Source organism: Ceratotherium simum, chromosome 40 (assembly GCF_057802395.1).
Source record: "Ceratotherium simum simum isolate JZ-2026a chromosome 40, ASM5780239v1, whole genome shotgun sequence".
Lineage (NCBI taxonomy): Eukaryota > Metazoa > Chordata > Mammalia > Perissodactyla > Rhinocerotidae > Ceratotherium > Ceratotherium simum.
The window spans coordinates 2471067-2484613 of NC_141939.1; the positions used below are offsets into that span (position 1 = coordinate 2471067).

General features: G+C 46.0%; 1 protein-coding gene across 5 annotated transcripts in view; it reads right to left on the reverse strand.

Moving 5' to 3' along the window:
- ACOXL (acyl-CoA oxidase like) overlaps positions 1-13547 on the reverse strand; it is a 376737-nt gene that overhangs the window by 258230 nt on the left and 104960 nt on the right. For all 5 annotated transcript variants that reach the window (XM_087426114.1, XM_087426113.1, XM_087426115.1 and 2 more), the window contains one exon: positions 10128-10162. In XM_087426114.1, coding sequence (XP_087282240.1) covers positions 10128-10162 — 35 coding nt within the window. The remainder of the gene's footprint in view (positions 1-10127; positions 10163-13547) is intronic.

A 13547-nucleotide genomic window follows, 5' to 3' on the forward strand; every position in this document is an offset into this window, starting at 1 on the left:
TCGATGCCTCATCCCTGGCATACAAAACAACACCATTCCACGTGCGGAATGCCCTGAGACCGCACCTGGACACAGGACGATCAGCGTGGCCTCAGACATGGTGGTCTCAGCACAAGGAGCGGCCCAGGCTCTCCCCTACCTTTGCTCTCTTTAGTTCAAGTTCACTGAAGTATAATTATTCAATTACAGTAAAATTCACCCATTGTAGGTGTCACAGTTCTATGAGTTTTGACAAACATGTACAGTCATGTAACCACCACAATCAAGATTTAGAATATGTCTATCACCCCCCAAAAAGTTCCTCATGCCACTTTCCAGTCAGCCCCTCTCCCTGCCCCTGGCAACGGCTCATCTGTTTTCTTTCCTGTAGTTTCCCCTTTTCCAGAATGTCATACAAATGGAATCAGACAGTGCACGCACTTTCGAGTCTGGCTTGTTTCACTCGGCATAATACCTTTTCATTGCTGAGTAGTATTTCACTGGGCGGATTAGCCCTAGTTTGTTTATCCAGTTCCCAGCTGAAGGACATTTGGGATTGTTTTCCGTTTAGGGCTCTTGTGAATAGAGCCGCTATGGATATTTGCATACAGGTCTTTGTGTGGGCGAATGTTTTCCTCTCTCCTGTGTCAGGACTGCCTGGGAGTGGACTCTCTGGGCTGGAAGATAACGTTTAACATTACAAAAACAACCAAAGTGTTTTCCAAAGTGGCTGCACCATTTTGCCTTCCCTCCAGCCATGTACAAGAGTTACAGTTACTCCATATCCTCAGCAGCGCCTTCATATTGTTAGGGTTTTGCAGTTTGGTGTTTTATTGCTGTTTTGGGATTTTTTTGGTGTGTGGATTTTTTCTAAGCCATTCTGATACATGTGTGTAATGGTATCTCACTGTGGTCTTAATTTGTGTTTCCTTAATGACTAACGATGTTGAGCATCTCTTCACGGGCTTATTGGCCATCTGTATCTCTCCTTTGGTAAAGCATCAGGTCAAAAATTTTTGCCCATTTACTAAAATTGCTTTCTTGTTAAAAGGTTGCAAGAGTTCTATACATATTCTGGATACAAGCCCTTTATCAGATATGTGTTTTGAAAACATTTTCTCCTGGTTTGTGGCTTGTCCTTTAGTTTCTTAGCAGTGGTTTTCAAAGAGCAGATATTTTTAATTTTGGTAAAATCCACTTTACCAACTTTTTTTTTTTGCTCTTTGTGTCTGAAGCAAGCTTTGCCTGGCCCAAGGTCACAAAAATTTTCTGCTATGTTTTCTTCTAAAAAGTTTTTAGTTTCAGGTTTTACTTTAGGCACATGACCCATTTTTATTCATTGTTGTCCATGTTGTAAGGTATGGGTTGAGGGTTACAGGGTTTTTTTTTTTTTAATGGGTGTCCAATTGTTCCAGTTCAATTTATTGAATAGATTATCCTTTCTCCATTAAATTACCTTGGCACTTTTGTTAAAGATCAATTGATCGTTTATGTGTGGGTCTACTTCTAGACACTTGATTCCGTTCCATTGACCTATATATCTGTCCTTCCACCAACATCACCTTGTCTTGATGACTACAGCTTTATAGTAAAGTCTTGAGGTTGGGGAGTGGAAGACTTCAACTCTGTTTCTTTCTCACAATTGCTTTGGCTATGATAGGTCTTTTGCCCTTACATATAAATTTTTAAATTAGCTTGTCATTTTCTTCACAAAACGTTTATGTTTCTATGTTTTAATCTGGATAGTGTTGAATCTCTAGATCAATTTGAGTTGAGTGCCTTATCCTTTTCAAAGTAATGGAGTGTGGTCCTTTTTCAGGGAGATATTATAAAAGAAAGACTAACCAGTTCCTCCCAGACCTACCCACATAGAATGGCTTTGCCAAATGGCCTTGGATCTAAGGGCTGGCCTGTGGAGTCCACGTGTTTTGATGTGGAGGGGCACGTGTGAGGGGGACAGGAATGCAGTCTGCCTCTCCAACCTGCTGCCTGAGACAGAAAGGAAAAGACATGGAGGTGGGGTCTGACCTGAGAAGCAGCCCTGAGACCTACCAACAGGAAGGGGCCTGGCTCCTTAACAAATCTTTGAAAAGGAGGCGACATCTAAGAGGCCGTTGGAGGGTGAGTAGGAGTTCACCAATGCAGAAGAGAGGAGGGAAGTTAATTCTTCAAAGGACAGAGCGAGAGTAAACGATGGAGGAGGCAGGAAGCTCAGGGCTGCAAAGTGCAAGGAGGCGGGGGTTGGGGATGAGGTCTGGAATCCCGGGCTAAGGGTGAGAATTCTGCTCTCCAGGCATGGAGGACCATGGAAGCTTCTGAGTGGCGAGGCATGATCAGATCTGTGTTTGAGAACCATCCCCTTGGTGGCAGGGAAAAGACTCCCCTGGAGACCATCTTACGGGTGTGGCAACAGACATGATGAACAGGTTTGACGGAGGAAATGGCTAAGAGCCTAGACCACATGGTCGCTAGAGGACAAGGCCACCAACTGGATATCAGACAAGGGATTAAAAGGGGACAAGACAGGCACCGGAGCCACATCCACCTACTCCTTACTCCCCTGGACCCTTAAAACACCTACCACTCGCCCAGCACATCAGTGCCAGGCTGAGCTCTACGGTAAGGTGCCGACAACACAACCGTGGCTCTCAAGGACCTCACTAAGTAAGAGCATACAACTCAGACGCCCCGTGAATGCTCACATTCTACTCTTTGGGGGCAACATTTTGTGTTAAGGTTATCTTAAAAACGTGACCTTCCAAAAGATGGCTTTGCTTTTAAGAATATACCATTGGGGCTGAATAAAGTTCTTGGCAACCTGCATATAAAGCTGGTCAGAACCTCACTGTGAAGTCTGAAAAAGAGCCAGATGGAACAGTCAGCCAGAGAGCCCCAGTGACAGAAAGAGCGATTCCCTGGAAGGGGAAAAAAGGGCAGAAAGGCATCTTTGTTTATTTTCACAAAATCTGGAGAACAACAGTCTCCCCCAGCTGTCTCCGCAAGATCAAACCAGCTCCCGGTGGGCGTCGCTAGGTATTTGCCAACACTTGAAATCAAAGTCTAGTGGCCCTGTTTCTTGCCCTTTCCTCGCTTTGTATTCCAAGATGACAATTTCATTTGTTCATTGATGCAGCCTGTCCATTCAATAAGCGTTCTGATTCATCTATGAACTTCAAACTCTGCTTCTAACCTAAATCAGAACACAAAGTACACGACCCCTTCACTACTTGCTGAGCCCTCTGGCTCATTCAAAACAAATACCCAGAGTGACCGCTTAATCACGGGGTCTGCATTTTTGGCGTAAGGCCAGGCCCACAGATGTCCAACTCTGTGACGGTCAGACTGCCACCCTGCCCACTTCTCGGGGACTGCTCACATGCAGGTTCCCCAATTCTCCCTTCTCCATACCAGCCTTCAGGGGACACCAAAGCCTTTTAGGTGATTGGTACCTATAACTCCAATATTAGCTTTAGAGCACAGGCCTGAACTGGGTACCAAATCTGGCCTGTCTTAGGGCCTATAAGAAACCTATAGGAAGAAGGGAGTTGTGGAAAAGAAACGTCTTAAGGCTTCCTCTAAAAGTCAAACCTCTGTGGACTTCCATTTAACTATAACAGAGCCGAGTGGAAAATTTGCTTCCTTCCTCATTTATTAAAGAAAGACAATCAGCAAAAACAAAAAAACAATAAAATAATTCTGTTGGGGGCTAGTTCGCTGCTCTCTCACCCTGCTTTCATGAGCTTTTCTTAGAAATAGGGGCATAAGCGCCACGTGCAAAAATTCCACGCTGTTGTTCACGTGGCTTCTCCACTGTCCCAGAGAAGCGAGAGCTCAGGGAGAGATGATCACTTCTGGGCACGGTTCGTTTTTCCCCGGGGGTCCCCACCAGGAGGGAGCAGGCTTCTTCGGGCTGCTGCACTGTGACAGGCAGGAAGAACATCTAAACTCTCTTTCAATCTTGTAGAAAAAGAAAAAACAAAACACCCACACAGTGGGGAACAATTTCCCCACTGTGTGGGTGGTGGGGCCCCCGAGAGCTGTTATCTGCAAAGGGCACTTCTGGGGGTTACCCAGCTGTCACCACCGTGTGGATTCCACCCGAAAACCTCAAGCCAAACAGTGGGGAATGAATATCAAGAGACAATTTTCCACTCTGTGAAAATGACTTGACTTGATAAAAATAAATTAAAACTCCATAATAATAAGCAAAATGTCCACAGGACCTGTCGTTAAACGCACCGTCGGTCACGGCAGATGCTCTTGGTTGCTTGGTATGTCTACAGAGTCAGAATGTGACGATGTTATTCTCCACTTCCCGACCCCTCAGCGTCTTACTGCACATGATGTCTCTCTCTCACACACACATACACACACGCCTACCACACAGACAGGTCTGGGGTAACCGGTCTAGCAGGAGTTAGAGGCTGAAGCGCCCTGTCTAGGGGCAGAGGTGGGAGTGGTTGGGGTGTGCATGTGTTAGTGGAGAGAGCGAGGGTGTCATTAAACCTGGACATGTGCATTGTCACAAGGGAGATTTGCTAGCTGAAGCACCAATGCATATGCATGAAAACAACACCAGGCATCCTTTGGGCCTTAAGCCCCTCTTTTGCCACACAAGGGCCCCTCTTGCTCCGGGCAGCTCTGCCCCACGAGTCTGCAGAAGCCTGAGTGTGAGGCCTGCTCACCAAGGTTATAGGATTTTGGTGACTTCTTCCTTTCCTCCCACACTCATGTCCTTTAAGTCTTCCAGTCTGTCCCTCATCATAGGTGGGCCCATCCTCTCAATACTGCCATCTTGGAATCACGTTTGCCTCCTTTGTCCCGTCATCCCACCCCCATCCACTACAAGAGTCTGCTGGATTTTCTCCACCATTTCTTTTGGCCCTGGCCCTTCTGTTAGACTTTTGGGAACATACCTGGTAATTAGAACCTAAAGTCTCAAACCTTGCTTCCAAAAGTATCCCTACCCACACAAAGGAGACCTAGGAAGCCCTCAGTTCTGGCATATGGGTTCTGGGTACACATGACAAGGGAAATGGAATTCACTTCTTAATAGTAACTGTGAGCCTTTGAAGTGACCCGGAACTACACAGACATAAGATAAAAAAGTAATTGACAGGAAAACGATATGGCAGTTCCTCAAAAACCTAAAAATAGAATTACCATATGATTCAGCAATTCCACTTCTGTATATACCCCAAAGAACTGAAAGCAAAGTTTCAAAGACATACTTGTACACCCATGTTCATAACAGCATTATTAGCAACAGACAAAAGTATAAATAACCCAAATGTCCATCAACAGATGAATGGATAAACAAGATGTGGTATATATGTATATGCAATGGAATATTATTCAGACTTAAAAAGGAAGGAAATTCTGACACATGCTACAACATGGATGAACCTTGAGACCTTAATGCTAAGTGAAATAAGCCAGACACCAAAGGACAAATCCTGTATGTATCCACTTACATGAGGTTCCTAGAATAGTCAAATTCAGAGACAAAAAGTAGAATGGGGGTTACCAGGAACTGGGGGAGGGGAGAACAGGGAGCTAGTGTTCAATGGGTACAGAGTTACAGCTTGGGAGGATGATCAAGTTCTGGAGGTGGATGTGGTGATAGTTGCACAACAATGTGAATGTACTTAATATCACTGAACTGTATACTTTTTAACCTCTTTTAAGGGTTAAAATGGTAAATTTTATGTTAGGTATATTTTACCAAAAAAAAAAAAATCAATAAAAGGATGGAAGTTTCAGCTAGTCTAAATACTCTAGAAGGATTTTTAAAGAGGGGACACACGCAGAAACCCATACCTTTCATCTTCCCCCTCCTCCATGAGGACAGAGGTGGGTGACAGGACCAGGCCGCAGGAGGGGCAAAAGAGCCACCATCAGGCAACACAGTGACCTGCAGACCTCTGAGAGGAAAGGCCGATTCCTCCTGTGCCCCCTGACCCCAGAGACAAGACAAAGAACATGAGACGAGGGGCACGTGGTGGCAGCCTCACCTACAAATGGGTCTTCAGTGACACCTTATTAAGTGTCATCAATTCCTGCAGACTGGGGGTTTCCCCAAAGATGGTTTTGTCCCCCCACAAATTTACGGATGCTGTTGCGCTTCCTGGAATTTTTAAATAAGAATTCCCTATATTTCAGAAATAATTTTTGGAAAACACAACCTCTGATAATACCCTCTCCATATCCACTGTATTTAAGATGTTGGTACATGACAGGCCAGATGTTCCTCCATAACTCTCCTCATCTCGGCTTGTGTAAATGGGACATTTACACTTTGTTACAGGCCCAGCCAAGCCAAAAACATCTGCACATCATCCCTGAGTTATTGCCACCACTGCCTGATCATTCTCTCTGCTCCTACAGTCTTCAGATTCCTGGGCAGGGACACACAGCTGGTGCGGGCGGCCTTTTGTGAATACTGGCTTCACTGGGCCACCACCCACTCCAGGGTCCCCAGACCCTGAGGTAGATGGCAAAGGACCCTGGAGCTTGCAAGGGAATCTCAGTAGATGTCTTCTCTTTCCTCCTCCTCAATCTCATTACTTTCCATTGTAACTTATTTAGATTTTTGTTTGCTTTTTGCTGTATTTATGTAAATTTCCATGACTCCCTGCTCTGAACTTAATACCCCAGGACAGAGGACAAGACAGCCCAGAAACAAACATCCCTGGAAACGCAGCACAGGGGCGGCCACGTTTGCCAGGACGTCTCGTATGAGGGCACCTGGCCGGGAGGAGCACAGGAGCACAATGCCAGGCTGCTGGGGCGGGGCCTGGGCTCTGAGGAGGTATCTCACGTACGCCACGAGAAGAGAGAGATGCTCGTGAACCACACACAGCTGCTCAACTTCCCCCTTGCAGTCCATCCAGCTCTGGGCAGGGCTTTTGTTTTGAGGACTGTGTTCTAAGTTTGGGGTCCAGGCTGAACTACTAGGGCTACAGAAGGTAGGCTGAGGCAGTCAGGATCCATCCATCCCTCCACACCCTCCCCACACTCTGCCTGTCCTCCAAATAAATGTCAAACAGTAATTTAAAGACTATGTATTCTCAGGAACCAGTATTATCAGCCTGCCAGGGGCATCTGCCCGAGCCAGCTGGGCCTGCCTCCCACTCTCCCTCTTTAGCAGAATGAGGATGGTTTAAGATTTGCTTACTCTGAGAAGCCTCCTTTGATTGGTTTACCTCCTCCTATAAGACTTGTGTCTATCCTTAAGTCTTCTTCGCACATACCTATCGTGCATCTCCAACTAGTAAGTGCCTTGCAGCACAGAGAGTGTCTTCAATTTCTTTTCACAAGCACTCTAAATAAGTAGTACTCCAACATTCAGTCGGGCTCTGTGGCAGACTGCATTTTCCAAAGGTGGCCACATGAAGATCTCCCACCCTACATGCACTCGTTCCAGTGTGACTGACACGCCTGCTAAGAGGTGAAGTCTCTGCTCCCTCCCTCTGACTGCAAGTGGGGGCTCGTGACTGCCCCAACCCATAGAATAAGATGGAAGTGCTGCTATGTGCCTTCCTGGGCTGGGTCACAGAAAGGAGACAGCTTCCACCTGGCTCTCTCCTTCTGGGCTCTCTCCTTCTGGGACACTCACTCAGAGAAAGCTGAGTACCGTGCTGTGAGGAAGCACAAACTAGCCCATGTGGAGATCCACACAGGGAGGAACAGAGACACCCAGCCATCAGCTGGCATCACCCACTAGACACACGAGTGAATGAGCCCCCAGATGACTCTGTCCCCAGCCCTTGAGTCTTCTAGCACAGACCCCAGACGTGAAGCAAAGACAAGCCATCTGCACCGCCCTTGTCAAACCCCTGACCCACAGAAGACACAAGCGTGATCCATGCGGGCTCAGTGACACTAGGCAGCCATAGGAACTAAGGCAGGTTCCACAAATGTGGCCACAGGATGAGCAATTCCAAACCTCTGCCCTCTTTAAAATCGACTTTTGTTAACTGCCCCCAACAGCCTTCTTTCCCTTCATCACAATGGAGCTCCTATCTTTAGCTCCGACAGGGCATGACCTTTCTACTCAGCCTCATAAGCACTGTCTACCAACCACATTTCTTCTGCAAGGCTGGGCTGCCCTGGGGAAAGGGGAACCAGAGGGAAAAGTCATTCACAATCCAAGCAAAGTGCTTCCTTCCAGAGCACACCACTGCCCCCCACCCCACGGGGAGGCGTATTTGAACCGCTGCCCAGTCAAGGGTAAGAGGACATTTTTCCTTCCCAAATGAAGACTGTGTTCAGCCCAGAGAAGACTCTCCACCAACCTGGCGTGGTGTTAGTGACAATATAGAATGGTGCCGGCACCCACCATGGCTGCCGGTGGGGGAGCAGGGATCTTCTCCACAGACAAGTACAGGGGCAAAGGCACCATCCAGCCAGGACTCCCCTCAGTCTATCCTGCTCCACTATCTCACCTCACTCTCTCACTTAAAAAGGCTGATGGTTGGACAAAAGTCCCTCAGCTTGACGAAGTGCTAAAAAGAAACCTTTCTTCTCAAGCTCCATACAGACTCTGAGTTTCTGCACAAGTTAGAACTCTCCACAGAGCCACAGCAGAGTAACCCTCACCACCGCGGGAAAGAGCACAATTTGTTCTCTGAAACAGGATCTTAGCTTTCCTGGGGAAGAGGCACCTTTGGCTCTCACGCAGAAACAGGCAGCCACTTTCAGAGGACTCACAGGTGAGGAAAGTTCCAACAAAGGAAATGGTGAAATCTCTCTCTCTCTCCCCCCTCGTACACACACACACACACACACACACACACACCCCATTCTAGAGCAGAAGAGCAGACCACATTTAGGACATTCCAGAAAGAGGCTCTTACAAGTTCCAGAGAGAGCATTTCCAACCACCACCACCCCCAACACACACACACATACATACACAACGCATCCAGTATCCAGCCAGCATAGAGTCCAGGGTGCACAGTCCGCACCACACTTCCTAAGTGAGGAGCCCCTGCGCATCTCATCAGCTCCAGCAGTCTGGCTGTGCTCACAGGGGAGCAGCATGCTCTGTAGGACCCTACACCTCGCTGTGTGCCAGCATCAGGCACACTTTTGACTCCAAAACATAAAAGCAATCATGGGCTTCTCTGGAGCAGCTTCCCTCCAGGCGTATCCAGAAATGCCCAACAGGACCACTTTTCTTCCCGCACACTCATTCCCAGTTCCCAGGGCTTCGAATCCTCTCCTGCCCCTTCCTGCTCTAACCTATACAGCTCACCAGCAGCCTTCCAAGGTCTCAGTGATTGCTCACTTTATTTGCCCAATTCACATCTAAATGTAAACCTGCATACAACTTGTTATGAGCATTTTTAGAAGGCAAACTCGTTTTGAAATCAGCTAACTATGACTCGTTTGTGGAGAGCTGGCCAGGCGTCCCGAGCCACACACTGTACCCCAGGAAGGTGAGCTGAAGCTGACCACCCACGGGTGGCACATTGGGGAGGCTGTGGGCACAGTCTGTGTAGGGACAGGAGGGACACTGCTTACCGTCCCTCCACTGGGGCTGGATCTTACTTTAATTAATTCAACATCTTAGTACATTTTGATGCATGCAAAGGGGAAAGTTTGATACCAGTACGAGAAACAAACATTTTTCTTAAATATGGTGCAATTGAGACAAAGGCAAAAATCATGAAGGAAGACAGAAATAGAGGCTTTTAGCCATTCTCAGATGTAGCTAAGACAGGAGGGGGAGGCCCCGCATGGAGGGGGCAGGGGCTTCACCAACAAGCCCTCACTCGCTAGGCTCTCTGTTTGCCAGGCCCCGCCTCTCACGCGGGACATCCCTCTTTTCAGTTCTCACCCTTGGACAGAATACATTACCCAGAAATCACTTTTGTGTCCCTGCCCTAGAGCATTACATTTTTTGTTTTAAAGGAAATGTGCTACGTACCACCACTTTTACATAAAAATCTTATTCCTCCAAATAGCAATTAACTCTCGCCAATCAAGCAACTAGAACAATTTCATCTAATTGCTGTGACACTGACATCATGGGTAGAGCAGCCACCAAAATTAAGCTCAAAAAAACCTATAGATTCCAGCAAACCAAAAGCTATAAACCAGTAAGGATAATCCTTAAAAGAAAAAAAAAAACTTAACTTTACCTGTGGCTATAACGAATCGCTATCGTCAACCCAAGCTGTAATTAAAAAGAGAGAGAGATACATATTAAATAATATCAAGAATATGCTGAAATCACAAGAAAATTAACTTAACATGGTCGATTATTTTTTAAACATTTCCTAAAATGCCCTACTGCTAATGCTTCATGAATAACACATTTTAATGATGATCTTTAGTTTCAACTTAGCTCTTAAAGGATAATCATATTTGAAAAGATCTTAAAGAGATCTACAATATTTCATTAGACAAAAGGTGTCTCTCATCCAAAAAGACTCCCAAAACAGGGCTCTTTTTCCCCCTTTTTTTCTTTTAAAAATTTTTTTTAAAGTTTTACTTTTTATTGAGGTATAATTGACAAAATATGTATAAAGTGTACGACGTGATGATTTGACATACGTATACATTATGAAATGATTACCACATGTTATCATGTTAATTAACATATCTATCACCTCAAATAGTTACCTTTTTTTTCTTTTTTTGGTGAGAACACTCAAGATCTGTTCTCTTAGCAACTTTCAATATACAATACAGTATTGTTAACTGTAGTCACCGTGCTGTATATTAGATCTTCAGAGCTTATTCATCTTACAACTGGAGTTTGTACCCTTTGACCAATATCTCTCCAGTTACCCCCACCCTCCAGCCCCTGGCAACCACCATTCTACTCTGTTTCTATGAACAAAACAGGGCTCTTTCAGCTCTGAGACAAAGCCATGAAAGGGTGAGATTGCAGTGAGCAGCTGATTCTGAGGTTCATATTAGGAGAGCATCGCCACACCAGAGTCCTGGGAGTGGTCCCCTCTCTATTCCCTACCCCAGGGGGACTGACCACTGGGGACAGAGCCTCCCTGTGGGGACCAGCACAGATTTCACACTGATCCCAAAAGCTCAAGGCCAGCAAGTTGCAGCTCTGAGGACAGCAAGGAAATCCAGCCTGTGATATACGTGTGATATTAAGAGAAAGTGTACACGATTGCTGGGCACAGCAAGTGGAGACCCAAATGACACTGTGATTTCCTCTTTACTCTGCGGGGGTGTCGTGGAAACTTCTCAAGCATAAGTGGGGGTCGAATCGTATGGCGTGGGCCTCGGCTAGTTCATGCACGGTCAGTAGTGGATTACAGAAGAGTCATGCCAACCACGTTCAACTGCCAACTGTAGGGGCGTCAGCAGGTTATTTAAACTCTCAGAGCCTCAGTGTTCACAAATGTAGAAAGGGCAAAATAATTGTTTTCTCATAAGATTAATGTAAAGATTACAATTTGTCTATATTGGTGCTTATATCTGTGTGCGTGTGCACATGTGTGGTGCATACTGCCTGATAGGAAAAACTGTATAAATAATAACTACCACTACTACCACTATATAAAGGCAATACGCCATTTATGAAAAGGTTGTCACATTCCGAAATTTAATTTTTAAGTTAGTTTTTGGAACTTTGAAAGTATTTCATATAAAAAAACAATAATCAGTCACCATCATGCCTATATAAGTCTCATTAACCCACTTTTGGCTAAACTATGACATTACTAGTTTAAGAAACTCATGGCAGTTAAAAGCCTAAGCATCAACCATAGTATCACATGTGGGCAAAAAGTCTACCTAAGTTGCACCTTATCCCCAAACACATCATTGCCGGTTCCCTTGATGTCAGCCCCATGGAGGTGGGGGTGGGAGGTGGCTTTTGTAGCGCCATCCTGGGTGCTGCAAGATGACATGAGGGTCCCGGGGCAGTGGGATGGTGGAGGGATGGGGAATCACAAGGGGAGGGAGCGTTAGAAGTAAACTCATTGAGATAAGTAAAGCCCACGCTCTGTCCAGCTCGGCATCCTGCAGAATCCCCTAGCTACTGTTTGAATAACTCGCCTCCAGAATAATCTGGCTGGGTGTCATCAGTGCATACACCTAAAATACAGTGAGCCATCAGGAATCAGGGAGAAGAGGCTTAATTTTACAAAAAGCATATCTAAAAATGAAGGCAAGAAATATATACCATCAAGTTGGAATCCTATCCCACTCACCTGAGTTTATTCAATTATCTCAACTAAGCCAAGAGTGTATTTTCTCTGAGACTTAAGCAAACAGAAGAAGAAGATGCCTTAGGGACAATCAAGAATTGAAAGGAGGAAATTACTTGGGGAATGAAATAAAAACAGAAACTGCAGCCAAAATGTCAGGACAAGCAATTTACAGATTTCACATGCGGGGTAACTACATTTCCTGGGGTTAAAAAGTTCCGGCTTACAGTTAGGCTAATTATAAGATAATTTTACCGACTGAATATTTGGATAAGCTTTGGAGTCCTGTTTAATTGGTGGCTTTTCCACAGTTGAAAGATGAGCCTTTGCTGGAGTAGGGAAAGGAAACGGGCATGGGAGGGACAAGAATAAGAAAAAAGCAGAAAAACGTTGTTAAATGGCAGCTGTGCTGGTTAAAAGGGGATGGGAGATGAACCCTTCACAGAGGTGAATTTCAATTAAGCATTTTTATTAGTTTTTTTTTTCCCGGCTTCTGAATCAAATATGTTTTATTGCCATTTTAAAAAGGACATCTTTGTTAAGGAAGAAAGTGTGAGGGCCGGCCCCGTGGCTTAGCGGTTAAGTGAGCGCGCTCCGCTGCTGGCGGCCCGGGTTCGGATCCCGGGCTCGCGCCGACGCGCTGCTTCTCTGGCCATGCTGAGGCCGCGTCCCACATACAGCAACTAGAAGGATGTGCAGCTGTGACACACAACTATCTACTGGGGCTTTGGGGGGAAAAAATAAATAAATAAAATCTTTAAAAAAAAAAAAAAGGAAGAAAGTGTGAATCATGGAATCATACGGACCAGCTGCAGCATCCTGCAGGCCTCGGAGTGAACAGGCCAGGTAAAGACGTGCTGAGGAACGAGAGGATTGGAACCCACGCAAAGGCCCCGGAGCTACGTGGGAGCTAACGTATGGGGTGGATGGGAATGGCGCACTGCACAGTCATTCTGGAAACGTGGCTTGAAGTCCACATAGAATGCACTGGATCTAATTAGGCAGCCCTGAGAAGAGCGTAGAAAACTTATTGTGGGCCTTGCCATGAAACCCCAGGTTGGAACAGGCAAATGAGGCCAGTGAGCTTGTAAGGAGCCTCCTTATGCCTGCTCCTCCCCACTCCTACATATTATCTGACCCTAGAGAAGGCAGGGGAGGTAGAAAATTCTCTGAGGTTTCTGTACCATAGCACATACCAGATAAAGGTAACTGCGTAATCTGCTGAGAGATGGGCCAGAGACACCTTTCTCTCTTGGCCTTAGGAACGTCCATGAGCCAGTCAGGCCTCTCTGAGCACTCGCCCTGCTAAGAAGCATCAGCAACTCAGAAATGCTTTGTCTCAACACTGCCTGTGTGTGCACATACGTGCACATGTGCACA